This window comes from Embiotoca jacksoni, unplaced genomic scaffold, assembly GCF_022577435.1.
Source record: "Embiotoca jacksoni isolate LCO1_2020_lvr unplaced genomic scaffold, fEmbJac1.0.p SCAF_12, whole genome shotgun sequence".
NCBI lineage: Eukaryota > Metazoa > Chordata > Actinopteri > Embiotocidae > Embiotoca > Embiotoca jacksoni.
Window position 1 is genome coordinate 13,591,523 of NW_027185252.1, and position 26,809 is coordinate 13,618,331.

The 26,809-nt window shown below is 40.5% G+C and overlaps 4 protein-coding genes across 5 annotated transcripts in view; 3 read left to right on the forward strand and 1 right to left on the reverse strand.

Annotated features, from left to right (window-relative positions):
• pde10a (phosphodiesterase 10A) overlaps nucleotides 1–5,061 on the forward strand; it is a 35,941-nt gene extending 30,880 nt beyond the window's left edge. For both annotated transcript variants that reach the window (XM_069144960.1, XM_069144961.1), the window contains exons 21-22: nucleotides 779–867; nucleotides 2,691–5,061. In XM_069144960.1, the coding sequence (XP_069001061.1) occupies nucleotides 779–867; nucleotides 2,691–2,790 (189 nt within the window). In that variant the 3' untranslated portion in view covers nucleotides 2,791–5,061. The remainder of the gene's footprint in view (nucleotides 1–778; nucleotides 868–2,690) is intronic.
• A 2,439-nt stretch (nucleotides 5,062–7,500) lies between these two features.
• Nucleotides 7,501–11,617, forward strand: LOC138195057 (uncharacterized protein C6orf118-like). Its single transcript, XM_069144117.1, has 10 exons — nucleotides 7,501–7,564; nucleotides 7,927–8,555; nucleotides 8,738–8,860; nucleotides 9,648–9,707; nucleotides 10,161–10,285; nucleotides 10,382–10,452; nucleotides 10,722–10,921; nucleotides 11,106–11,159; nucleotides 11,274–11,335; nucleotides 11,431–11,617. Exons 2-10 carry the CDS (start codon nucleotides 7,929–7,931, stop codon nucleotides 11,477–11,479), a joined length of 1,371 nt encoding a protein of 456 aa, XP_069000218.1. The 5' UTR covers nucleotides 7,501–7,564; nucleotides 7,927–7,928; the 3' UTR covers nucleotides 11,480–11,617.
• A 1,624-nt stretch (nucleotides 11,618–13,241) lies between these two features.
• Nucleotides 13,242–15,436, forward strand: pla2g12b (phospholipase A2, group XIIB). The gene is made up of 4 exons (XM_069144963.1): nucleotides 13,242–14,218; nucleotides 14,723–14,799; nucleotides 14,957–15,122; nucleotides 15,247–15,436. Exons 1-4 carry the CDS (start codon nucleotides 13,591–13,593, stop codon nucleotides 15,363–15,365), a joined length of 990 nt encoding a protein of 329 aa, XP_069001064.1. The 5' UTR covers nucleotides 13,242–13,590; the 3' UTR covers nucleotides 15,366–15,436.
• Nucleotides 15,437–15,518: 82 nt separating this feature from the next.
• oit3 (oncoprotein induced transcript 3) lies at nucleotides 15,519–26,342 on the reverse strand. The gene is made up of 9 exons (XM_069144962.1): nucleotides 26,274–26,342; nucleotides 23,485–23,859; nucleotides 23,262–23,372; nucleotides 22,112–22,234; nucleotides 21,890–22,012; nucleotides 20,477–20,637; nucleotides 19,883–20,295; nucleotides 16,948–17,047; nucleotides 15,519–16,807 (listed from the first exon to the last, which is right to left on the reverse strand). The coding sequence occupies exons 1-9, from the start codon at nucleotides 26,329–26,331 to the stop codon at nucleotides 16,655–16,657; spliced, it is 1,617 nt and encodes a 538-aa protein (XP_069001063.1). The 5' UTR covers nucleotides 26,332–26,342; the 3' UTR covers nucleotides 15,519–16,654.
• Between the last annotated feature and the right edge of the window lie 467 nt (nucleotides 26,343–26,809).

Genomic DNA, 26,809 nt, shown 5'->3' on the forward strand with positions numbered 1-26,809 from the left:
AGTGGTACTTGTTAACTAATATTTGACTTTATGTGGAAATAATTACTTGAAATCAAGGATAGTACAATCCTGTGATGCTACATATTGATATAAAAGTATAATACATTTTAGCAAATTCTTAGTTGACTTTAATTAACATGCAGTGTAAGAAGCCCTTCTGCTGTGGGTATCTGTGGTTTCATAGAATTTGCATAATTAATGTAATTAGCCAGAGTAGTTTAAAAAAGCACTGCGCACGAGCATTTAGGTAGTTTTTTGTAAGCAATAAATAAAATATATAAAATCTAAAATGTGAATTTAACCGTGACTCAAGGCATTTTGCAGCATTGCCATGTCACCAAATAGTTTGCACCCAAATCACAGACACAAACCTCAAATAATACTGTTCTGCTAATAACTGAAGTGACATTGTAAATACATGATCCAAAAAATTTTTGCATACACATGCAAAACTAAATTCAAAACTATGCAAAACTAAATTCTCTTGTGGCTAAATTCTCTTGTGGCAATTTCATAATTTTTTTAAATATTACTTTTATCAGCTTGATCACTTACACCACCATGAGTCATACACTCATAGGCACGCAGGGCTTTTTGGCCTCAAATACCCCCCGCCCCCAAATTAATAAGCAGTTATCAACAGACTGCTCACAAAATGTGTGTTGCATGTTTGATTGTTTCTCAATGTATCACATTAATTTATCAAACTGTTTTTAAGTGTTATACTGTCTAGAAACTTTTCTCTGCTGCCTAATTATTTTGGTTTCTCTTTTTTAAGGTGGGATTCTACAATGCTGTTGCAATTCCATGTTATACGACACTAGCAGAGCTTTTCCCTCCATCCAGTCCTCTTTTAAACTCCTGCAAGTAAGTTATTCAAAGCTGCAGATTTCTCTCAGTGACACAAAATGTAGATATAATATATGTTTAGGATTACAAGAAAATAATATCTGAAAAACGGTTTAATTTATAATTTTTTTCTGGAAAGGGTCCAAAACAAAATAGGCCACAAGTTCCTTCACACAACTTCTCATGCTTATTTCACATCTGATGGGCTCAATAAATGTACTGACAGCAGCTTAAAGTGCAACAAGTGATGTGTGTGCTTGTCTTTGTCTGGCCAGCTGCAATTGGCCAGAAAAATAAGATTAGAGGTGATAAGGAGGATGTGTAAAGGCACACATTCCAAACGTTCCTCTGAAAATACAAACAAAACACACATAAAACTGGAAAAGAAATTTAATTAAACCAACACAGGCTTTAACATCCTGAAAACATATTCATAAAAAAATTAGTATAGAAAACAGAGTACTGACAGACTGAATTGTGCATCAGTGTGTGAGGTGTAACACTGTGTGTCCGGCGCGCCTGCTCTCACATTCGATAAGAGTGTAAAGAATGTATTTACGGTTGTTATTTCTGGTTTTTGAACAGGATCATGCTGCACATTTGCCTGCCCTTGTGCTGCTTCATAAAATGTGTCCTTGATCCACGGGGAATGCAAACAAAGTGAGCAGTGTAATATTTAAGCCCCGGCTTCACGTCAGCACTGGGCTCTGGGTGGGCAGCCGTCCTAGACCCTGTGGAGCCCTGCTGCTTGTTGTGGGATCTGCCAAAGACGTGTAAACTGCATCAGGCCAGTTAACTGAATAGAATGGCAGCAAAGGGCAGCACTTTTTGCACTCAGATGTCAGGCTGGATTATAGTGCGGGAGGGAGAGGTTACCTTCATGTCAACAAGAACTGATGGGGCCACTACTACGGATGAGTAATGAATTACACAGGTGGTGCCAGGCTGCGATGACGTGTGTTTGGTGTTCGTTCTTTTTCGCACCGTTCTTAGGATTTGCTTTTTGATAAAATGAGTGTAAATTAACTACATTTTATTTTACAGTTTTAAGTTTTGCTATTTTTAATTGTTAGTTGCTGTTAATGTGGATCTCATTATAATCATAATCTGAATAGGTTGGTACTCTGATATTTGTGACTGAACACCATTTCATAATATCAGCTGTTTGTTTTTGTCTGTTCTGGCCGGCTGGTTTTATATCCATATCATTCTCAATATGCACACCCTTGTGGCAGCAAAGTGTTATAATGTTTTGTGTAACCACAGCCATAGCATTCAAACAAGAAAACTGAAAATTGAGATGAGTGGATACAACAAGTGTATATCTGATTATGACTTAATCAAATTAAAAGACCATAAATTAAGCAGTAGAAAAAAATTACAGACAATGTGGAAATGTTGAAACAAATATTCAAAAAAGAGAAGTTGTCTTTCTTGTCTTTAATTACACAACACTATCAAGTGGGACCAAAGTGTCAAAGTCAAACAAACTGGACAAAATGGACCCAGAATGAAAAATATACTCGCAATTTATTCTCTCTTCCTCCACCACACCCACGTACTTGTACAAGCAACATCCATCTCTCACCATCTATGAATGTGTCCTTGCGTTTGCAAAGAAGCATCAAATTCTAAAGGGTGGATGCTTTATACACATCGTCTAAGACTCTAAGAAGGCCTTGTTGTTTATTTTCTTGTTGAATTAATTGGCATGAAAGCTTTTGTCCTGTTATTGAAGTTTACAATGTTTTTGATTCCTGTCAACATCCTCTTATTTCAGATTCTAAACCTGTAATAACTTCAATATTTGTGAGTCTCATCCCGGTGCTTTGTGTTTGCAGAGAGAACCTGGGCCAGTGGGAGATGATAGCTCGGGGCGACTTGGAGGACGTTGTGCCCAGCCGGCCTTGTGATCCAGGCCCTGTCAAGGTGGACAACTGACTACCAAAGGGGTTGCTGGCCCACCAAAGGAATACAACCTGAATCCTGCCACGGACCTGGAACTTTGAAGTTGGGAAGAACCCACATCCTGTGTTAGCAGGAGACGGATTAGCTAATGGTGACTTGACTTTGAAAACACACAGTTACCTCATTGGGTGACGGAGGTGTCAACACTGACGGTTTCACCGATCCCAGAGACTGACAGACAATTTTTGGGGAGGGACTTCAACCCATCGCCCTGCATCCACTCAGCTCGGGAATTCAATTGGTAGAATGGACTCGTGCCGTTTTGGTCGTTTTATTTTGGCTGTTTTATGTTATTTTATGATTTTTGCTTGATTTGAGCTGATTCCATTATGGTCTTGTATTTGCAGAGGCCTTACTCTGAACCTTTCACAGGCTAAGATATGTGAAATCTTGTTGTCAGTTCAGGCTTTTTTTTTTTTTTTTAAATGGTACTGTTTGCCTTCTGTGGTAGGTTTTATCGTACGCGCACTACTTCAGCAAGGTATTCCCAGAGACAGAAGGAATGTGTAGAGCAGATGTATGGTGTGATGCTACCTTATTGAGGAGGTGGACATTAAGAATGTTTTTTAATTACTTTTTTGAGCAAAAATCCTTTGCAGTACTTGAATAAAGACATACAGCCTATTCTACGTGGAGATTGCGGAAATCCCCCGCAGCATATTCTATAAACGTGGATGAACTGTGATGAGAGGAGTTCGATAATGTTGACTCTTGTGAATACAGTCACAAGAGAGTCACAATGTTTCTGCCTGAAGTGGACCCCACAACCCCTCACTCCCAAGCATTTAGGAACCTGCTGCATAGTACATCAACATCCTTCTGGTTAACAGGATCTGAACCCCAGGCAGCAGTCATAGTGTTTGAGTTCAGAAAAACTAAAGATAAATCACTCCCAACCATTTAGAGTAAGCCAAGACTGCATACTACTTAATTTACACTCACATTTTATCGCACCACTATAACATCATAAATTATTTTACACAACAAATTAAACAAAGGATGATGGTTGGACGAAGTAGCAGCTTCCATGGTCTAGGATAGTTTCTGTTTTTGAACTAGGCGGCTGTCCTTGCAAGGTTTAAAGACACTGAAGTCAACAACAAACAAACAATAGTCTGCTCCTTATTTTCCCATAATGTCAAACCTGTTAAGCTAAAGTAAACTATGTCTATCTGGGACTGCAAATCAAGAATGTTGTTTGACTTTTTGCCGGACTTTGTGACTGAAGTTTCCCTCACATCCACGACCCGTCAAAGAAAATACATCATCCTCCTTTACGATCTTTCTCCCACATCATGCCAGGAGGTGCATTTGGACTCCTTCAGATGAGCTTCCAAGATCTTCCAAAAGACAAAATTACTTTGTCTGAAACTGTCATTCCAGTGGACAATGTCCCTCCAAGACTGACATTACCACTCCAATAACTTGTCGTACGACTGGTACTGTGGCCACCAGTGTTGTGAATGTACATTTTGATGAATGTTTTGTTGGTTGCAGATTCTCGGTGGTGGCATGTGGGTTAGTGCGCCATCAGTTCCCACGATGTGCTATGTTTTACTTTTCAGAATTGCTTCCAGTAAGCTTCAACCAAGAGCAACAATTAGCATGTACCTAAACTGAAGTTTCTATATAATTTTGCATATACGGTAATAGGTGTATACTTTGTACAATCTAGGAATTAGTTTGTACAGACTGAGATGTATGCTCTGACGGTGCTAAACTGAATGGCAGTCGTGCACTTTCTGACTGGGTGTGTACACTACGTGTGCGTGAGAGAGTGTGTGTGTGTGTGTGTGTGTGTGTGTGTGTGTGTGTGTGTGTGTGTGTGTGTGTGTGTGTGTGTGTGTGTGTGTGTGTGTGTGTATGTATGTGTGAGAGAGAGAAAAAGCTTTGTCTCTTTCCCCACTCCAACCCCACCTGACAACATGGTAAAGTCACTGCACTGTCCCTTCTACTTTTCAGCATCAGTTATATCCCATTGTCTGCACTATGTTTAGCTTATGATCTTTATCATTATTATTATTGCTATTATTACTATTGTTATTTTCTTAATTAGAATTAAATTTAAATTAACTTATATTTTTTATACAAAGAAAAATAATGTTGGCCTTTTTGTTTTGTACAAAGTAAACATTAAGATAAATTAAACGGTCTAGACATGTTACTGTTACCCAGAATAACTGAGGAATGTCTCAACTGTAAATGTAAGAGCAGTAGCCCAAATGACTTTTATTAAATACCTGAAAAATACGCTTTTGTGCAGATCATTCTTTACATAATTTTTTTTTTTTATTATTTATTTTACTTATCCCACTGTAAATGTGTTGGGTGACATTGCATCTCTCCTGAATGGGCAGCATGTTATTGCACTTACATCAATTAGATCTCCAAAGTTGCCTGACACATCTTTTTATTCAAAGTATTGGTTAAAGACTTTCTGAGTGGTAAATTGCTGCCAATAATGAGATTATCCTCCCTTGATTTCTTGTTGGACTTGCAGAGAGGACTGCAGTTTCATGTGTTTACTGTGCACATTGCAACATCAATTTTAATAACATTTAATGAAGAAAAATCCAGAAAACGATTTCACATTATATCTTTAACATTTCATTATTGAAACACTGTTTGCTGTTTGGTATTCATTTTTTTACCTCCACTCCACTCAAGTCTGTATGACATGCAGTAATATTCCCATTGCCTTTTGAGCAACCCAAACAAATATAGTAAAATAAATTTAAAACACCTTCCAATGGCTGCAGATCTCATAGGTTTGTTCATGAAACCTCTTGAGGACCTCGAACACTGTAAATGTTTGAATAATTATCTTTGAATATAAACTAATATAATGAAAGGGTTTGCAGCCCAGAGTTTTTCATCCTATTAAGATGTTATTGCTCAGATTAACAACCAAACCTCATTTCTCCAAGATGGCTGCCCACCACTACAGATCCACCCATGCATTAAAACAGCTGGCAGCTGGTACTGGGGTTAGAAGGCTAATTTAAACTCATCTTGATGGAGTAAACAGGATGAATGTCGACTCGCCACACAATTTCTTTGGATTCCATGTTTTCTTTTCTTTTTCTAATAATGCAACAATGCTCTTGAATACAAACTATTCCCAAATATCTCTTAACTTAATGTTCAATAAGGCCAGAGGAGATTATTTTAGATTTAGATTTTTACTACTAATTTCTTTAAATTATACAGAGGCATTCATTAGTTTACAACCTTTATTTTTGTATGTCATGTATAAATGTGGAAATGGACCTTTGTTGTCATCAACAACACATCCTCAGTCCTCAACATTTTCGTACATCCCTTCACCACTCTTTTTAACATCATTTAACATTACTACAACAAATACTAAGAGACATGACAATAATTTTTCAAATGAATGCAAACTGTTGTACTGAGCTACTTGTTTTCAGTGAAGCATAACATGTTACACTGTCTCTTCATTTTCTGCTTTGCCATCTGGGTGCTTTCCTATTCTGGTCATCCCAGCCCTGAGGCCAAGTTTCACTCTCCTTCTCCTCCTCCCTCTCTTTTGCACTTCAGGCTACTCTCAAGACTGTGTTTACTTGCACACAATGACCTAATTATTGCAAAGAAAAAGATTAAGATACTAGTTTGATTAAAGCATTTACAAGAGTTTTGCAGTAACCAGATTCACCCAGTAACCAAAGTTTACACAATTTGTCTGGTAATTGCCTGGAGAGGATTTATGACAGTCAGGGAGAAAACACGTGGGTGTCACAAAGTTAGAAAACATAGAAAAAGGGGAAATTTGTTGGATTGTTTCCATGTTACAGAAGTTATATAACACAAATTGTCTATTTGTAGTGTTAATAGTGCTTCTGGCTCATGCCAAAATTCTAAACTCAATGCCTACTTAAGTCCAATGACTTCAACTTACTTAATAGTCAGAGCGTGGATTGATCATACATTAATATATATATATATTTTTTTTTTTTAAAAAGGATTAGCTCCAGTGAGTTGAGATTTGGGAATCACAGAAGCCCTTGTCTTTACTCATGCCACCCCAGTGTGGAAGTTTAAAGCATTTGCAATGACTCAAGTACTGATATTCACTTTTCACATGTTTAGCAACTCCATATTTGCTATCACTTTATTTTCTCTGCCCTAATCAAAATAAAACAAATTCTGATGTTTGTTTCTTTATTTTATATTTTTGGCAGGAAAATTCAAACTGAATGACTTTTATCAGTTGATGATGGGCTAACTTGTTTATCTCAAACTAGATTTCGCAATTAACTCCACCCTTCGCATTTGTTGAATTTTGTCCTCTTTGCAATCAATTACAAGGGCTGTTATCTTGATTTCAAATAGCCTAATTTAACGATAAAAAGTTATTTTCAATGTGTAAATTATTTCACAAATAGCCACCAGTGTTATAACTGCAAGATTTGCAAGCTACCTCTTGACTTCCTTTTCATTTTAAAGCTTGGATTTCTACAAACACGAACTTACCCACTGCACATATGTCATCTGTAAACGTTTTCATGTCGGAGTACTGTCCAGCAACTTCACTTGTTTGCCTCAGTAGGTACAAGAGGTCCAGCACCTGGAAGCTCTCGGGTACGATTATTATCAAGACAGTGAATGCAACGCAAGCATGCAGCGCTTCAGTCTCCATGGCAACCGAGTAAAGCACAGAACTTGGTGGCCATCAGGAAAGTTTGTTTGTTGTCGTGATTCCGAGAAAATAACAATTAGTTCATAGGTGAGGTTTTTATTTATGGTTTCTGTATGTCTGTTTTATTCGTATGGTTCAACATGATTTTTAGAAATATGTCACATTAATGTAAAAAAATATAAATACTGAGCACCGGCTGTTTGTGGATACCCTCTTTGACTTGTTTGTGCAATATCTGGGTTTACTGTTATAGTGCACTAATTGACTCTACTTTGTTTAATGTAAAATTATATTCAGATAAACAACATTGTGAAGTTCATTGCTCCCTGTTTAATATTGTTTAATTGTGCAGTGCTTTGTTTTAATTCTAGGCGTGTGGTCCTTAAGGTAAGGTCAGTGCATCAGACTCTTGTTAAATCAACTGTACAGTAACATGTTTGCCTTCACAGCCATGTCTAGCAGCTGGAAGCCGAAGCCAAAGCCGACGCCTGGGAGCTTTAGGAGCGACATCCGCAGGCTGCTGCTGGCTGCTGAAGCTGGTCAGAAGGCTGATATCCTGACCTACTCCTCGGGCCACTTGGGGCCCCGCAGCCTGAACCAGAGTCGGTCTCACAGGGAGTCCCAGCAGGTCTTCTGGAGGATGTCTCAGAACCAAGAAGACACTCCAAACTTCCAGATACTCCAGAAGAGACAGACAAAGGAAGCAGCCGATGTAGAGAAGACAGAAACGAAAGAGTCTCCCTCTGAGTTAACTTCTGGCTCTGCTTTAGAAGAGTTTGGGGTCTTGGGGTTAAGACAAGGTCAGACTACTGATCATGCATTACACGCAGACATAAGAGAATATATATGTCTTCCTAGAATAAAGCCTTTGCTTGTCCAGCCAAAAGCCTGTTCTCAGAAAAAGTCAAACTCTTCATCTGATCCAGAGGGGAAACATCCATTTTTCTCCAGCCAGTCTGACCAGGAAGGTCTGAATAATGAAGGGAAGAAACAACGGTTTGGCAGGCACGTCATAGTCAAACATCACCTCTGTGCTGGGATAAATGTCGCAGAAATTCATGAAAGGAAACTACAAAAGGTGAGAATAGTCACACAGACCATGACATCAAGAGACGAGTTTTGTAACTGCAGTTTTTTCAGATTTCTATATTTCAGGAGGTGGTTATCCTGGAATGCCCTCTCAACACTGCAGTGTGTGCATGAATAAAGTACACGCATTTTAAGTTGCTATTGTTGTGTGTGTGTTCCCGTCATACACAGGAGCTGAATAAGTTGTCAGCGCAGAGCTGGCCCAGCAGAGACCGCCTTGCGGTGTTCAGTGACGTCTTTGATGATGTATGTGAAGGCTCGCCAGTATTTGGACGCATCCTGAGGGAAATTAAGGTTTTTCCATTTCCTCTGTACCCACTAGCACATTTTTAGCATGTGCTGTCAGATGTATTAGAGCCAAGAGAGTGAGTCCCTGGTGTGGCAAGCGCAAGTAGAGCAACCACCGGAACCTGGTCGTGATGCGTCAGGGAGCAGGGCATCGGAGGTGTCTCAGGGTCATGCAGGTTTCATTTTGTGACATAATAACTTTGCTGACTCTGTCAGTAAAACTGCTTCGCATGTTTACAAATTTGCCTTGCATAATTTGTGTTAAGCAAAACTGTCAATGAATGAATGAGTATTGCTTACATTCATTGGTTGTAATGAGAGGGTGACATAATAATGCAGCCAAAATCTTTTTTACTATTTCAAAACATAAAACAACAGGAATAAGATGATTTTTGTCTTTATGAGGACAAAAACATTACAAAACAAAACAAATTGCATACTTGGGCTGAGCAATGTATTAATATTCAGCCATATATCATGTATATATGATATATCTAGTCTCATATGACTATATATATAATTATATGAGACTACATATCATCTTAGATTGAGGATATTCATTGTAATATCTTGATATGGTACAAGTGCTGTCTCTTCCTGGTTTTAAAAGCTGCATTACAGTAGTTGTAGTGAGGTCATTTTCTGAACCTTGCCTTCACCCACAGTTGCTAAATTCTTACAATAACTTAAGAAAATGTTATTTCCTGCAAACAAAGCATGATATTTTGTACACTAATCTACAAAGAAATTATTTAAAAAAATGTATCGCTTCTCCTTTCTCTTTTTCTTCCAGACAGATTATGATTTGTACATCAACCACTTGATGGCCTCCCAGTCATTATTAGAAAACATGGTAAGGCCCGGTAACGATAATGTATTCAGTATAAATAGTACCTCAGACATGGATGTGACATTTTAGGCTTCTTGTCAAACACTTTGATTCCTTTCTGTTCTGCGTGTGTCAGATGATTAACAGCAAGCATGAAATACTGACTTCATATTTACTGTGATGGATTATTAAACTCGCGTACTTTCAAAATCTGCGGGAATATGTTTTATACTGTGAAAGTCAGCAATTAGCACCCTCTAAAAGGTTAAAAAAAAAAATACTTTGATATGTCTAGATCTTTCAATACAGAAATCGCTGTTCTGTAAGAAAACTGCACCTACAGTTCAAAAGGTCAAAGGTCACACCTGCCATTCTTTTTATGGTCATATTAGGCTACATGTCTGTCAATAATTGAACTCACGGCCATTGATTCACCGTGTTTCTTTTTGTTTTTGTTTGTTTGTTGTTATTGTATAGTTTCTCAATGTGTTGCCCACAGATCTCGACAATGGCAAAGTAAGGAAAATGGGGTTGAATGATGCTGAAAAAGAAGTTTGCAGGCTAGAGCAGGAGGCCAGACAAGCTCTTGAGGAGAATAAACGGTACTGCACGGATCTGTCTACCAAAAAACAAAGTGTGTGCAGTATGCTTGTATATTGTTCATTACTTTAGGCATGTTTCTTCCTTTTTAACTTCAGAGTCCAAAATGAATTACAGAACATCCCCGCTAGTTTACGCCCAGAGGACATTGACATGAAGAGTAAGTCTCAAGACTACACTTGTATATCTAATCATTACTAAACCACATCTTAGAATTCAGTGTATATCAACCTGCAAGACAAGTGCACACGCTGATGATTATATATCATACATCTCTGGAGTGGACAGACAGAACAAATAATCACTTTGTCATGCCAGCACACATAAAGAGAGTTTTGTAGCATCAGTGAGTCAGCTGGGACTTTGTAAAAGCCTGCAGGAGTGTGTGTGTACGAGTACAGATCTGCAATTATCACTCCATTGCATTCATGCTTCTCTTCTGTGTTTGGACAGATATATCTCCATCAGGGCTGCAGGACAGCGGGACCGCCATCGGCTGCGCTGACAGCATCCAATTCAAGAGGATTCAAGTGTTGAGCGCGTGGAAGGAGATCCAAGAGTTGGAGGAGGAGATCAAAGAGAAGCTGGTGTCCACTGTGACAACCACTGCCACTGAAAGACGCATCAAAGACCGAAAGGTGCTGGGGGATTAAGTGCTTATTTTAGCATGTTTTAGCCATTTAGCTCACCTCAACTTTTATATTACATCAAGCATCAATTTGACCTTTGTTCTCTTTCAGAAATGGAATTAAAGCAGGAAGTGTGCCTGGTGATTGCTTTAGTATTTTAATTCATTTAGGATTATTTTCTGTTTGCTTCCAGACTGAGATAATGAAACTGATAGCTTCAAATGAACGTCTAAGGATCATTAACAAGGCAAGGGAGTTTCACCTTTTTCCTAACCATATCATATAATATATATTACAGGCATTTTCAATGCCTGTCTTGCTGGGTGAAAGAGTGTTTTGTAATTTCTACTTTTCTTTCAAGGATCTGGAAAACAACATTAATGTAGTGCTGAACAGAGAGAAGGCAGGCAAGGCCATAAGAAGGTACTTACGAGGTGTATTGCAACACTGTATATGTGACATCTGACACGTTTGTAATTCTTTCTTACTTACATTCGGTTTCCTGTGTTTTACCACAGGATGTTATGGGACCAAATCAATTGTGATGTTCTCACAAAGAGTGAATAGCTTCACAAGAAAGTGAAACCAGAGAATCATTTCTTGAGATGGACGTTACAAAGTCAGATATTATGCATTAGATAAATGCAATTTTCAATAAAATGAAGGCACACATTTAATAGATTCAGATCTTTGACAACCAGCAAGCAACGTATAAATATGTAAGTACCTTATCCTTTTTTTTATAGCCCTTCAGTTTAGGACATGCAGGGCAGAAAAAAATATTTACCTGCTGGGATCAAGTTTTCTGCATTATTTGGTAATAAAATGGGATCTGATATTCATCCCAGTCTCAAATATAAACAAAAATAATGTGCTTAAGCTAAGAATGCACAACCACTTTCTTATTTTTCATGTATCATTGAACACATGTAACCAATCACAGTGCTGTTGGAAAAGTAAGAGAACCCTTGGATTTGATAACTAACCTCACTTGCCAGCAATAACTTAAACCTTGAGGTCACTCCGTTGTGTCTCTGTTGGTTTAAGGCCTGGGCTCTGACTGGACCACTTCAAAATGCAGATTTTCTTTGCAGATTTACTTTGATAAACTTGGGAATTCAATTTCCCCTCAATGATCACAAGCTGTCCAGGCCTGAAGGCAGCAAAGCAGCAAAGCAGCCCCAAATCAAGATGCTGCCTCCACCGTATTTCACCATTTACATGTTTGTATACAGTGCTGCTTTTACACTGTGCATAGTGCTGCATGCTCTTCCAAAGCTTTCTGCCATGAAAATCATGCACCGTGTTCTTTGTACGCCAGATTCATTAGGGCTGTTTAGCAACTTTAATGATGCCTTTAAACGTTTAGCTTTTAGTCTGAGATTCTGCGTTGTGCTATTGGAGTCATCTTATCTCGTATCAACTTCCACAGAGAATGTCCACAGTACTAAATAATCTTCAATCATAGATTTGTGGACATTGTGGGGTGATTAACATCTAAATTCTGAGATTACTTTTTAACCCCTTCTCATCCTGTGAAAATCAATCAAGTCTTGATTATCAGTTTCGTGAGATCTCTGTTTTTTGCGAATCACAGTTCACGTCAGCAGGTGCCTCCTGTCAATATTAAACTCAAATCTTCTTTCACTGATTGGCCTTTAAGGGTTCACATACTTTTTACAGCCTACACTGTAAATATTTTAATAATGTATTCATTATAGACAGAGAGACAGAGAAAATGGCCATTTATTCAGTTTGGGACTGTGCATGACCAGGAGAATATTTATTTGTACAGAATGAATAAGGAATAGCAAGAAAAAAAAAACTGAAAGTCCATAACATAATTGACATCCAGCGTTAGCAAAACAGACTTGTGTCGTAGGAAGGGACACTAAAAAGAACGAAAACCAAGAATTGGGAGCACATTACTCTTCAAACACAAGAGGGCAGCAGAGACATATGAGAAAAGTGTTGTAAATAGAGAAACCTGCACGAGCAAGATTCCCTTGCTGGATTTACTGTTTAATTTAGATATGTGTGTTTAGCATTCTTTACCTGTTGTTGTTTTCATTTACCTGCAGCACTTTCTTTCCCTTGAAAGTGCACTTGAAAAGATGTATCCCAAAGGTTTTATGCTGTCACACTTCCCCTCCACCACCTCATGCCGAATGAATAAGATAATGCTCTTGTTTGTCTCGGTTCTTAGTCACTGCTGAAGTGTCAGTCTGTGAAGATAGTTAGAGGTTTGTTATGTCTTTAAAAAGCTCATGGGGCAGGGGAAGGCGGAGGAGGGGGGGGGGGGGGTTGGGCAGCACTTGATGTGCTGAGTGTTAAAGGGAATACAGAGGTTTTCCTCTGGGCTCAAGTTCCATGTGACTTCTGTCATAAAAATCCAATTATAGTTTTGTGCAAAAAAACTGTGATGAAAGCACTCATTTGATGCATTCAAGAATCACATGGCGGATTAGATGAATTACAGAAGGTTTTCTTTGGATTGATACGGCGGTGACCTTTGCCCCTAACATGAGAGAGTGGCTTGCTGTCTGCTAGAATCTAATCAGAGGTCAAAGTCCCGGCTGACAGAGTCAGTAGGAGCAGAGTACGTTTGTCCCTCACTGTCTAAGCTCTTCCCTCCCAGTTAACAACACCTCACTTTGTGAAGATCTACCTCTGCCACCATGCTACTTCGGCCTGTGATCCTGCTCCTCCTCTGTGTGTCTTCGGGGATGAGTGCCACTTTAGGCAGCTACCAGACTCAAGCAAAGGAGGAAGAGGAAGCCCCTGCTGTGGACTCAGCTGCCGCTGCTGCTGTTGTTGTCGCTGCTGCCTCTGTAGAGGCTCAGGAAGTTAAAGCTGCTGCAGATGCCCAAGCAGGTGATTCACCTGCAACTGAGGCACCTGCAGCTAGTTCTGTTTTTGGTGACACGCTACCGGCTAAAGTGTTTGCAGTGGATAACCGGTCAGGTGACAGACCTGATGTAGGTGACCGAGTGGCAGATGGAGCAACAGCCAAAGATCCAGGGGTTGACAGTAACGGGCCTGATGGAGACACTGCTGCTGTGGAAGCCCTTACTAAAGAAGCTGTCACTCAGGAGCAGCCTTCCTCTGAGGAGGAGGAAGAGGAGAATGAGATCAGACCAGTGCAGACAAACGAGCCCCTGGACAGATCCTTGGCACATGAAGATAAAAGCAGTTGGGGCCTCAACTCCGTTAGAGGTAGTTTTCAGTCAATGCACGGATACTTTGACTACTTGGTGGAGCTGGTCGGCGGACGTGATGGTGTATGTCAGTACCGCTGCAGACATGGTAGGAATGAATTTTGTCATGTTTTACACAAAATGTGTGTTCAGAATCATAACTCCTTTTGTGTCCTGAGCGGAGATGTCATAGATTATTGAGCTGTTTTCATTGAACCAAAAATTTCCAACAGGTCAACAGTAGGTTTTGAAATTATGTCCACATCCAATATTCTTCTGTTAGTATGTATTTGTTTTTCATAACACACTTTAACTTTCAAATTTAATCAATTCCACTGCTGTCAGTTTAACAGATACTTATTTCAATACTTATAATTATACTTATCCAAGATAACATGCCTGGTCCTCAGGCTGCTGATATCGAGGCTCTGTTCATCATCTGGGAGGGAGATGTCCCTACAGTTACACAATCAATATGTTCTCAAACAGAAGTTACATGTTATCTGTGCGATGACACACCTGAGAACAGAGATACACTGCAGAACCTTGACAGGTTGTATGTAACGGCATTACTTTGGTTCAAGAATTAAATAGACATTTTCCATTTTCTCAGGAGAAATTCCTCAACCTCGTCCAGGCTACCATCTCCCAGAGCCCAATGGTTGCAGCTCCTCTCTGGTGGGATTCCAGGTGAATGCTGCTGTAGGTGGCCTGGTCAGCGCACCACCAGCCCAAAACAATTATATTAAGCTCAAATAATGGAGCTCATCACAACCGCAGCGGCTGGACATGTTCGATTTTGTATTCGTAAACTGTTTTGACAACTTGTAGTTCTCTCTTTTGACAGCTCGACCTCGGGATCCCTGCTATGACAAAGTGCTGTGACCAGCTTGACGTGTGCTATGATACTTGTGGCACCGAAAAGCACGACTGTGACTCCAAGTTTCGCACGTGTTTGTATGGCATCTGCTCCGACCTTAAGAAGAGCCTGGGCTTTGTGTCGAAGGTGCAAGGTGAGAGATTTGCAGATGTTTTACTTCTCCCCTTTTTTTTTTTTTGGCTGTGTACTTTGACCACCAGTAACATCTTGCATACTGAAGTTATGTCTCCCTCCTCTCTTTTGTTTCTCTTTGTTAGCCTGTGAATCAATGGCCGACGCTCTCTACAACACAGTGGGGACTCTTGGTTGTAGGCCTTACATGAACAGCCAGAGGGCAGCGTGTGTCTGCGAGGGAGAGGACAGGGATGAACTGTGACAATCTGGACAACTCCTGTATGCTTTCACAGACAAATAACCGAGTCATGAATATTTCAACATATAACACAGAGCATTTAAAGGCTTTCGGTCAAAGAAGACGATGAGACCTCTCAAGATTTAGAGCCCAGAGATGAATAAAACAAATAGGGAATTCAAGTGAACACTTTCTTAGGATTTATTCATAGGCAGCACTTACAAATATTAGTGTCTGAATATGACTTTCTGAATCTTAATCAATTTCTCATGCATATTAAGCTCTCCATACCCTTTTTACATTTTAAGCCAATTTTGGGCCTTTATGACTCCATTAGCACAAATTAGTTGATGACTCCAAACAAAATGCCTTGATGGGAAGGATATTGTCATTGGATTAATTTCCTCTAGATAGAACACAAGATAATTACTATGGTGCACATGGCTTGCTGTCTGTTATCTTAAATTTGTCAAGCTAGTCTGCCCAAACCTTAAGTTAAAGTCATGTAAATTTAATGCTTATTATAGCTACTGTGTTAATGTTTGTTGTAAGTTATTTGCTAATTATTTGTTATTTTTATGACTAAATGCATGACTAATTGCAGTTTAACTGACATGATTAACTCGATGTTAATTGTCAGAGTGATGAACTGTATGAATAATTTCCAGGCGCAGCAAACAGATCTCTTCTCCACCACGCTGTAATGTGTGACATGGTCCCCAGCCATCGATTACAAAGAGCCAGTGAATCAGACGGCACCTCTGGGTGTTCTGCATGTATTTTTCAAGTTAGTGATGGTGTGAAAATATAAACCACTTTTATAAATCCACTAAATCTCTAAGCTGTAATCAGGACTGAGAAAGTGCGACCTAGAAAAACATCCCTCAGGCTGTGGTTGTTACGAATGAACTGTGGCCCCTCCGAATGGAATCTAATAGAAACGTCATTCACTCTAATGTCAGGAAATTATGTTGCAAGGCAAAGTGGCAAAGACACACAAATTTGGATGTGTTAAGTTATCTCCAGGATTATTATTAACAGTGGAACTATGGGGAGAAAAAGAGGAGTGTGTATCCTGTACATCTGCATGTATACGTGTATGTGTGGGACATTAAAGGGATGGTGCAATGGACTGTTCTGTGTGTATATGCATACATTTATTTGGTGCTTAAAATACCAAATAAACTGAAATAATCAGTTCATCTTCCATCTAAATGCAAATGTTATTCCAGCGACCCGTGCTTGTACTGAAGTCATGTTCTCACGGGGATTTTCTGAATGTTTGTGTTAATGGCTTTACGATAGTATCATGACTACGGCAGGATGAAGATGGGGCCTGCGCTCATCGTGTGCTGCTCCTGAGGCTCACCCTTCCCAACCTCCCGGCGGACTCGGCCTCGACAGCGCTGAACGCAGCGGGAGTCTCCTGCCCCGCACACTAACACCTGGCAGTGGAGGAACACTTGCTGTAGATGAAGGAGACAGATTTAGACATACTTGCATAGTTTATATGATACATGTGAATACAGCCCTACAGTATAGTGCTCCACAGACATAAGCCCACACACATTCGCCAGCTGGCCGCCAGCACGCTGCTTTTACTCACTCGGTTGTCCTTGCCGATGAACTTGAAGACAGGGACCTGGTAGTGCTTAGACAGCTGGTCTTTAGCTGAGTACTGAGTCACTGTTTCATCTGAGATACATCTGCGTAGGAAGACAAAGAGAAGTCATACATACAGTTAATATCTTCACATAGCACTCAGTGAGTCATATATATTTCTAACAAGCCACTTCATCAAGGTTATCTGCCCTGAGGTCCAGACACACCGTATTTTTAATGAGGAATCGTGAAAATAGATTATGGTGCTGCTCTGGTGGTGTCTATAGAGCAGCAAAAGGAAATCTCACTCTGGATAGGTGAAGAAATGGTCAGCACAAAGTGAGTCCTCCATGAATAATAGGGCTGTTTTCTCTACCTCTAAGCATTACTGTTCTTTATCTTTTCCGCGTCAAGGTACGAGGCCAGTGGCATTTTTCATTTGACATTTCTTTGAAGGTGTGGACATTTCCTGTCCTATAACTGTCAAGCAGCTGATGCTAAGCCTGTTGTGAAAGACAGCAGCTGGGTCTGATGCCCGTGACATTTATTAAGTGAGGTTGCAGGACCAAATGCATTTCCAGTGTTAACTAGACAATATTGAAAAGACAGAAGTCTGAAGATTTGAATGTTTGCGTGAGCACCACATTTGAAACTGTCAGTTCATCCAAATGGGAAAAAAAAGCTTCTATTTATGCGTACACAAGTAGTTTTGAGTTTGTCAGCGAGTACAACAAATAGAATTACAATTATCATCAGTGTAATAGAGTGATAATATTAGTACCAGAGACAGGTATCAAGCCAAACCTATTTGCATGGCTTGATATACTTGCATAATATTTTGACTGAGAATCAGTGTTTTGATGAATCTTTAATGACATCATATAATAAATATTTTTTTTGCATCAGTCATCAGTACTTTTTTAACTAATTTATCTATAGAAACAAGAGTTTCTATAAACTAGTGTTTCTATGAATACCATTTTTGTCCTTTTTGTTCTGCCACATAGGGTGAAATTCTACACTTACTATAACCCTGTTGTGTAAGGTAGTGCAAAACACATATTTCTCTGTGTAGTTTTCTTGAAAGACCTTCTTGACATCTGCAAACATACAGTGCATCTGGAAAGTATTCACAGCGCTTCACTTTTTCCACATTTTGTTATGTTGCAAACTTATTCCAAAATGGATTAAATTCATTTTTTTTCCTTAAAATTCTACACACAATATCCCATCATGTCAAAGTGAAAAAAGTTTGTTTAAAATTTTTGCAAATCTATTAAAAACAAAGAACGAAAATATAACACGTACATAAGTATTCACAGCCTTTGTTCAATACTTTGTTGAAGCACCTTTGGCAGCAATTACAGCCCCGAGTCTTTTTGAGTATGATGCTACAAGCTTGGCACCTATTTTTGGGCAGTTTCGCCCATTCTTCTTTGCAGAACCTCTCAAGCTCCATCAGGTTGGATGGGGGGCGTCGGTGCACAGCCATTTTCAGATCTTTCCGGAGATGTTCAATCGGGTTCAAGTCTGGGCTCTGCCTGGGCCTCTCAAAGACATTCACAGAATTGTCCCGAAGCCATTTCTTTGTTATCTTGGCTGTGTGTTTCAGGTTGTTGTCCTGTTGGAAGATTAACCTTCTTCCCAGTCTGAGGTCCAGAGCGCTCTGGAGAAGGTTTTCATCAAGGATGTCTCTGTACATTGCTGCATTCATCTTTCCCTCGATCCTGACTAGTCTCCCAGTTCCTGCCACTGAAAAACATCCCCACAGCATGATGCTGCTACCACCATGCTTCACCGTAGAGATGGTATTGGCCAGGTGATGAGCGGTGCCTGGTTTCCTCCAAACATGAGGCTTGGCATTCAGGCCAAAGAGTTCAATCTTTGTTTCATCAGACCAGAGAATTTTGTTTCTCATGGTCTGAGAGTCCTTCAGGTGCCTTTTGGTAAACTCCAGGTGGGCTGTCATGAGCCTTTTACTGAGGAGTGGCTTCCGTCTGGCCACTCTCCCATAAAGGCCTGCTTGGTGGAGTGCTGCAGAGATGGTTGTCCTTCTGGAAGGTTCTCCTCTCTTCATAGAGCAACGCTGGAGCTCTGTCAGAGTGACCATCGGGTTCTTGGTCACCTCCCTGACTAAGGCCATTCTCCCCCGATCGCTCAGTTTGGCCAGGCGGCCGACTCTAGGAAGAGTCCTGGTGGTTCCAAACTTCTTCCATTTACGGATGATGGAGGCCACTGTGCTCATTGGGACCTTCAATGCTGCAGAAATGTTTCTGTACCCTTCCACAGATCTGTGCCTTGATACAATCCTGTCTCAGAAGTCTACAAACAATGCCTTGGACTTCATGGTTTGGTTTGTGCTCTGACATGCACTATGTCAACTGTGGGACCTTACATAGAGGGTGTGTGCCTTTCCAAATCATGTCCAATCAACTGAATTTACCACAGGTGGACACCAATCAAGTTGTAGAAACATCTCAAGGATGATCAGTGGAAACAGGATGCACCTGAGCTCAATTTTGAGTGTCATGGCAAAGGCTGTGGATACTTATGTATGTGATTTTTTAGTTTTTTATTTGTAATAGATTTGCTAAAATGTCCCAAAAACTTTTTTCACATTATCATTATGGGGTATTGTGTGTAGAATTTTGAGGAAAAAAATGAATTTAATCAATTTTGGAATAAGGCTGTAACATAACAAAATGTGGAAAAAGTGAAGCTCTGTGAATACTTTCCGGATGCACTGTAAAGGTAATCATCAACTGCTTGTAGCTTATTGCATTGTATATCTGGCCAATAGAAACTTACTTGTTAAAAAAAAAAATTAATGAATACTGTATTTCATAGGTGCCATGTTTTGGTTCAGCTGACACCTTTGCAATAAGCGCAGTGCGTCATGTAAAACAAAATGTGATATTAAAAATGTCAAAACTATTCACCCATCTTTGATGAGGTAATACTTGAGGGCCTGGTCAGCTTTGGGCCCTGGCGTAGCGAAGCAGCTCTCCACCAGGGCGGAGAGGCCCTCCACTCTCTCCTTTGGCTCCACCCCGAAGAACAGGGAGTCATGCAGACGGAGCTGCGGCGGGGTGCGATAAGGTTCTGAGAACTCGGCGCTCTTGAAGAGCTCCAGGGAGAACCTGAAGACTCCCTCGCTGTGGCCTGCCAGCTCCAGGGCTGAGCTGCGCAGGCTTGCCTGGTATCCGTCTGACACGTGGTACTCCCTGGGGAACTCGCAGGTGACTGGGAGCACTAACTTGCTGGTGCGGACTATCAGGTCTCTGCTGCTGCCTGGGCTGCTGCGGGGAAGGCCTGTCACCAGGTTGGTCCCCACAATCTTGTTATCTGTCACCTGGGAGCAAACATTTACCTTACTTTAATGGCTTTTTTTTTTTAGTAGGTGACAACCTCGATATCCCACATTTTAAGTACACAGTTCTTATAATATATCACTAACATTTTCCCAAGCCCTAACCTCACACACTAAACACTGTGCTCATTCAGTCACAAAATGTCACCCCAGTGCCTCTGACCTCCACCACTGTGCCACAGGTCTTGAGGCTGAAGCTCAGGTTGATGTGTGTGCCATTGGAGACGCCACGACAAGACGAGTTGGACAGAAAGAGCTCCAGTCCTCCCACAAGGTCCTTTGGCACTGACACCGTAATACAGCTGGAATCACACTGGACAGGCACTGAAGGGAAAACAGTCAACCATATGACATCTTATGGTTCTACAAAACAAATCATGAAACCCATGCATGGATACAAGAACACAGAGCTGCTGAAAATCATAGTTTGATAAAACATGTCACTTGGTGTTGAACTACATAGAAAATCCTAAAATCGGGATATTGTGACAGCAGAGAAAGATCTGGATTGAAGTTTTGCTCCATCTTTTTTCGACATAAATGAGTTGTCCTGTATGGATTAATCAACAACTGATCAATCAATAATTTCAGTAATTTATTTGAACAAAAATGCCAACATTCACCGACTCACAATGCTTCAAAAATAGATTTGCTGCAAAGAAGCAACAAACTCTAAAACTTGGATGCTTCACACACATCTTGAACCTGACAGCACAGGAGATCTATAGAGTCACTATAAAGGTGGAGACCCAAAATGGGTGTTACTATTTCAGTATCTTGACAAATGCTTGGACATTTTGCTGTCAAAGTGAAGTTAAAATTTTGACCTTTTCAATATGAAATGTAATAATATGAATTTTCCTATTAGACATTTGTATGAACCGTTGTCACATTTAGTGAAATATTTCTTTGCGTTATCACCACAAATGTGTTCTGTCACACTGTTTGGTCACAGTGATCTTTGACCACCAAAATATAACCAATTCATCCCTAAGTCCAAGTGAGTGTCCACCCCAAATTTGAAGAAATTCCCTCAAGGCGTTCCTAAGATATTGTGTTCATGAGAATGGTACAGGATCGATATATCAGATCAGACGTGAGGTCATTGTGACCCTTGACCTTTGAATCACAAAAAGTGATCAGTCCATCCTTGAGACTATGTAAACATTTGTATCTAAACTGAAGAAATCCCCTGAAGGCGTTCCTGAGACATTTTATTGAAAAGCATGGGATGTACAGACAGATGGAAAACTCAAAAACATAATGCCTCCAGCAACTGCTGTCAGCAGTGCTGAAGTGTAATTGTCATTCATTCTCTCAAAAAAATACATTGTGTAAAATGGGCTGAAATGTTTTCACTATAATTTGAGTCCATTCTCAAACAATATAAAAATATTGGCCCATCATATTTTTCACAGCTATGATTATGGAGCCTCCCTGACAAAATATTAAGCCCAAACTGATTTGTTAAAACATATCAGTTATGGCCTCAGCATGGCTCTCTGTGACAGCTTCCCTTTTTGCCCGATTGATTATTCAACAACAACGTCTGCCTCTTCCTCACACATATACACACCCTGACATGTGCGTTTATCCTCGCCCAGCTCCAGCCCTCTGGGACAGTGACACTGATAGGACTCCAGCAGCGAGGAGCAGCCATGGCTGCAGCCTCCATTGTGAACATGACAGCCTGCTATCTCTGCATGAGGCAACACAGAGGAAAGGAAATGTATTCAGCAAACTATGCGAGTTTAATTATCTCTGTACAACACAGACTGATGTCATATGATGGATGTACCTCTACAGTTGCATCCATCCTCGTCCAGCACACGGCCCCGCCCACACTCACAACGCCTGGAGCCTTTGGTGTTCACACACACCTCTGCACAGCCACCATTGGCCTTATCACATTCATTCATATCTTAACATGGGACACACACACACACACACACACACACACACACACACACACACACACACACACACACACACCACACAGGGTCAGATATTAATAACAGAGTCGTCTTGTTTTAATCGACTGAGTACCAAATGGCTGGAGTGTCTCACCTCCAGGCAATTCACTTAGTGTTTCAAAGAGAATGATAAATCTACGTTAAAGGACTTTAAAACTGAGTTTATAATACTGAGAGGACTGATAAAGGAAGAGTGATGGATGACATAAAAGGGGAGGAGGGGGGAGATCAACTTGAGAGTGCAGGAGAGTGAGGAAAGAGAGTGAGTGGGGATGGAGAAATGAAGAAGGCATCTCTGAGACAGGGAAAGGCAGATTTGGCTGATGGGCGAATAATGAGATAATGGCCGTTTTCAGGCTGGCTAGTTTCCCCCGGCATGCTTGTCACCCGTCATTAGGTGCCAGTTTAGCACACATACACACACACCTTCACCTTGAGTGGAGTCAGCAAAAAATAAACCGCAATCTTTCAGTCTCTGTTGCTGCTTCCTTCATCAAGCTTTGCACTCATCCATATTTTATGATCTGTCTCATCATTTATAATGACACTAACACCAACTCTTTTAGTTTCAAATTGTAATACATAAATAAATCCCGTTCACAGTAACTAGGATAATATACAAACAAGCTAGATAAAGATAGATGGGACAGCATGACAACAGAATTGCACTATTTATTATGCCAGTTCTGCCCCATATTCTGAATAACCTATCAAGGCAAGTAAACATGGATATTTGAATAATAGTAACAGCTCATTCACAAACATGAATATGTTTGTCAGAGCATTTGGGGGAACATACTGCAAATCCAGTCTGATTGATTTTTCTTGTTATTGTTTTTCAGAAACCATGTCCAGTTTATCCGTCTTCCACGTTCCCTTGCTTATCTTTGCCGCTTGCACAACTTATCTGTCCCCTCCTCCTCTCTCTCTCTCTCTCTCTCTCTCTCTCTCTCTTTGTCTCTGTCTCTGTCTCACCCAAGCATGTTTGTCTGTCTGGTCCCAGGACAGTTCCAGGCGCACAGCGACATTCAGACTCGGGACATCTGGCACCTGTGCAATCCACCTCATCGCAGATATCATAGAAATCTGCGCAACACACACAAATACAAACACAGGCAAATTAAACGTAACATAAATCTAAAATGTATCTGTCATAAAAAAAAAATTAAAAAAAAAAAAATCTGTCATCCTCACTCACGGCCACAGTAAACATGGAAGCAGACCGAGGGCCTGGGCAGGCGGTAAACGAAGTATCCTCCGGGACAGGCCTTCACTTCTACGCTGGCGTTCCACTGGCAGCAGTTGTCATTGAAGCTCGCACACGCAGGCAGGCTGACGATGCCCTCGTGGAGCAGTGGGTGGCTCCCGTTGAGCCAAATGGGAGCGTGTGTGCCACAGTGATTCTCGGAGATGCAGAAGGTGGGCATGGCGTCCCCGGCCATGCCAGTGAAGCGGTACCATTCACCAGACACGTGGCTGTCGCATCGGGGCACGCCGGAGGACTGGTTGACGTGGTAGTCTGTGTTCCTCCACGGTTCATTCAGGCTGATGTAGGCAGAGCACGGGTCCAGGGCTGGGGGAAGAGAGGGGGAAGGGGGGGGGAGATAATTAGTTGTTCATGATTGAAAAAGTATATCAACAGGATAAATATATGTTTGATGGTTGGGGGGATGAATCAAAGAGGAAGGAATTTGCAGCACTGAGTGTGTCAAGACAGAATCTACTTAAATAGGCCTGCAGCACAATTTTGATGATCTCATACCTGAGTATTTCAATTTATGCTACTTTACTTGTATAATACACTTCATTTTAGAGCTAAAAATTTTACTTTTTACTTCCCTATATTCATTTTACAGCTATAGTCATGCTTATTTTTTACATTAAGACTTTACAAATAAAACAGTTTACAAAATATGATCCCTTGCAGATAAAACACATGAATTTAACATGTGCAAAAACTCGTGATCAAATGTGACAATATACTGTACACGTGTGATTGTGCACATGTGAAACATGTATTTTGCCCATGGGAAATGTGGTTTTGGAACATTTTTATGGTGTAATGTATGAAGCCCATGTACATGTACATGTTGTCTGTTGTTATCCTGGGTTTTTGAGTCCAGTCAAGGACTTTGTTGGAAGTCCTTCTCTCTCTTTCACATTTCATTTCCATCCAAGAAAGGCAGAAAATGCACCTCAGAAATTCAAAACAGGGTCCTGACACCTTTCTTCTCAATAATCCACAGACCTCACCACCAACACTTTTCATTCTTGGGCAGATCTTTTGACCTGTAACAGCTTTTTAAAGGCAATTTTCCAATGCTGTGAGAACCACGAAAGAAATTCAATTCACCTGCATTATATTGGGATGAGAGAAATCTCAGACCGAAACCCTGGCCAGATAGAGACATGAGTGTGGTTTTGTAATTTTGGACCCTTCAGTTTTTATGTTAATTCAAGTTAAACATGTTCTACATCCTTTACCCCTTCCTGTGTACTGTACATCTGTACTGGTCACTTGACCAAACTTGTTACCATGAAGCAAACCGTTGGATTGTTAAGATAAACAGCAACAAAGAGTCAAGTCTAATTAAACTGAAAGCCAACAAGCTATCCACAAAGGCTTCCTTATCCAACAAGCTCTGTCAGTTGTAACTCTTTTCACTACAGCCGGTAGTGCAGAATTAGGAGAACAGTAGTGTAAACAAAGTGCATCAAAACAATCAATAGTCTTTCCCCTCTTTATGCCCTCTCAACGGTGTAATTAAGAGGCAGACCTAAAACAAAAGGAGACAACATGAAGGAGTGGGCAGTGTGGGCAAGAATGGGAGGAAGTGTTAATAACTGAGTATCAGCAGGGATGAAGAAACAGCAGGAGGCTGATCAGCTCAGCAGTATAGCATCTTCAGTGACAGGCCAAAGCCGGGAAACATGGCCGCTGACGACAGGCATATAACACTTGACTACAAGTTACTGCTGTAACCATGTGCTCTAGCCTTTTCATTTAGTTGAATTGCACTACAATAAAATATCCATGTTTATGTTTTCCCGTACCTCGAGCAGAAAGTGCTTCCAGTTTGACATCTAACAGAGGCCAAGGTTGACCAGAGATTTACGGTAACAATAACTATTTCCTTTTTTCTCAAATCTGCTGTCAGAAGTAAACACAAACACAATCTCCAAATGATGTTAAGAAAAACTCACTGGATGTGATATAGTTCCTAGAATTTACATATGTGTGCAATTTAACAAATTTTATGACAGCAAACCACAAACACACACATCATTTTCCTCCTGCCATCCACTAATGGACAGTCCATCTTGTCACCATGGTGCTCCAATAAAAGCAGGGGGATTAATCTGACTAATTAATCCTGACAGTACTAACGGACATTTTTGGAGACATATGACAGACCCACTGTGTGCCAGCTCCAGCGGCACAGAAGGGGCAAAGGACATAGCTGACTCATGTGGATGTATGCTAATGGGAGCATTAAATCTTCCAGATGGGGCTTGAATAACTTAATATGGCTGTTAAGGCAATGTGCAGCAACGCCTGACCTGAGTCAGACTCCTGCATCTTATCTGTGTAGATGGAGATGAAGAACCACCGTGAAAAAACTTATTGTTTCTCATAATCAATACTTTTTGTCAAAGAATAAACCTGCTGATTTTTTTTTTATATTTTCTTATCCTCAACAAATCCCATGAAAAAAAACAAATGAACTGATCCTGCAAACAAATGTATCTATTCAACCCCAGTAAAATACAGTAAAAATAAATAGGCTTGAGGCTGAGTGCAACTTTAGAAAAGTGTTATGTATCTGGAGATGGACTAACGCAACGTGGATGTTTTTATAGAATTTGTCGGCAGCCTCATCAGTAAATTTACAGTAGTGAGAAAAATAGCTAACTGGTCAGACAAAGTCATTCATGTACATAATGTGAATATCTCAAGGTAGAGTATGGGAGAAAGAAGACACTCACCTACACCTACAGCTGCAAGTACCTCCTGCAGTAGACTGGTAATCACCCAAAAAATCATGATGTATGTTATGTAATGGATAATCCAAGCTCAGGCCTGAGAGTGTATGTGTGTAGCTCTTCTGGTTCATCATTAGGAAAAGTCTGTCTTTAATATGCGTCTCTTATCTGTGTCATATTGTCACGTCCCTTTCTCACCTTGAACCCCTGACCTGCTGCTCCCCAAATCCAGTGACAGGACCATCCTCCCATTGTCTCAGACAGGGAGGTTTTCTCCCTCCATCTCCAAACAGATGCCCTTCAAATACCCCAAACATCTTTTTTTTTTTTTTTCAGTTATGCTGAGTGAAAGCGTACCTTATGATACTTTAATATATCTTTTCTTTCTCATCCCTCCTGGTTTAAAGCGTGTGGAAATACGAGCAATGATCTAATCTCTAGAAGCATTAAAGCGATGTGATTAATCTGCTTGGCGTCGTGCTGGAGCATCGTTCATTCCAAGATGATGGCAGGGTTTGCACACTCAGGATTTACTGTGG

Bases quoted from the DNA above. Each gene is read 5' to 3' on its own strand.
- LOC138195057 (XM_069144117.1), top strand. From the start codon at position 7,929: ATGTCTAGCAGCTGGAAGCCGAAGCCAAAGCCGACGCCTGGGAGCTTT. The intron at 10,286-10,381 runs GTACTGCACGGA...TTTTAACTTCAG, and splicing joins GCTCTTGAGGAGAATAAACG to AGTCCAAAATGAATTACAGA. The intron at 10,922-11,105 runs GTGCTGGGGGAT...GTTTGCTTCCAG, and splicing joins GACGCATCAAAGACCGAAAG to ACTGAGATAATGAAACTGAT.
- oit3 (XM_069144962.1), bottom strand. From the start codon at position 26,331: ATGATTTTTTGGGTGATTACCAGTCTACTGCAGGAGGTACTTGCAGCT. The intron at 22,235-23,261 runs GTGAGACAGAGA...TCCCATGTTAAG, and splicing joins AGACAGACAAACATGCTTGG to ATATGAATGAATGTGATAAG. The intron at 17,048-19,882 runs GTGAATAGTTTT...CTTCCTACGCAG, and splicing joins TATTACCTCATCAAAGATGG to ATGTATCTCAGATGAAACAG.
- pla2g12b (XM_069144963.1), top strand. From the start codon at position 13,591: ATGCTACTTCGGCCTGTGATCCTGCTCCTCCTCTGTGTGTCTTCGGGG. The intron at 14,219-14,722 runs GTAGGAATGAAT...CCATTTTCTCAG, and splicing joins TCAGTACCGCTGCAGACATG to GAGAAATTCCTCAACCTCGT. The intron at 15,123-15,246 runs GTGAGAGATTTG...TCTCTTTGTTAG, and splicing joins CTTTGTGTCGAAGGTGCAAG to CCTGTGAATCAATGGCCGAC.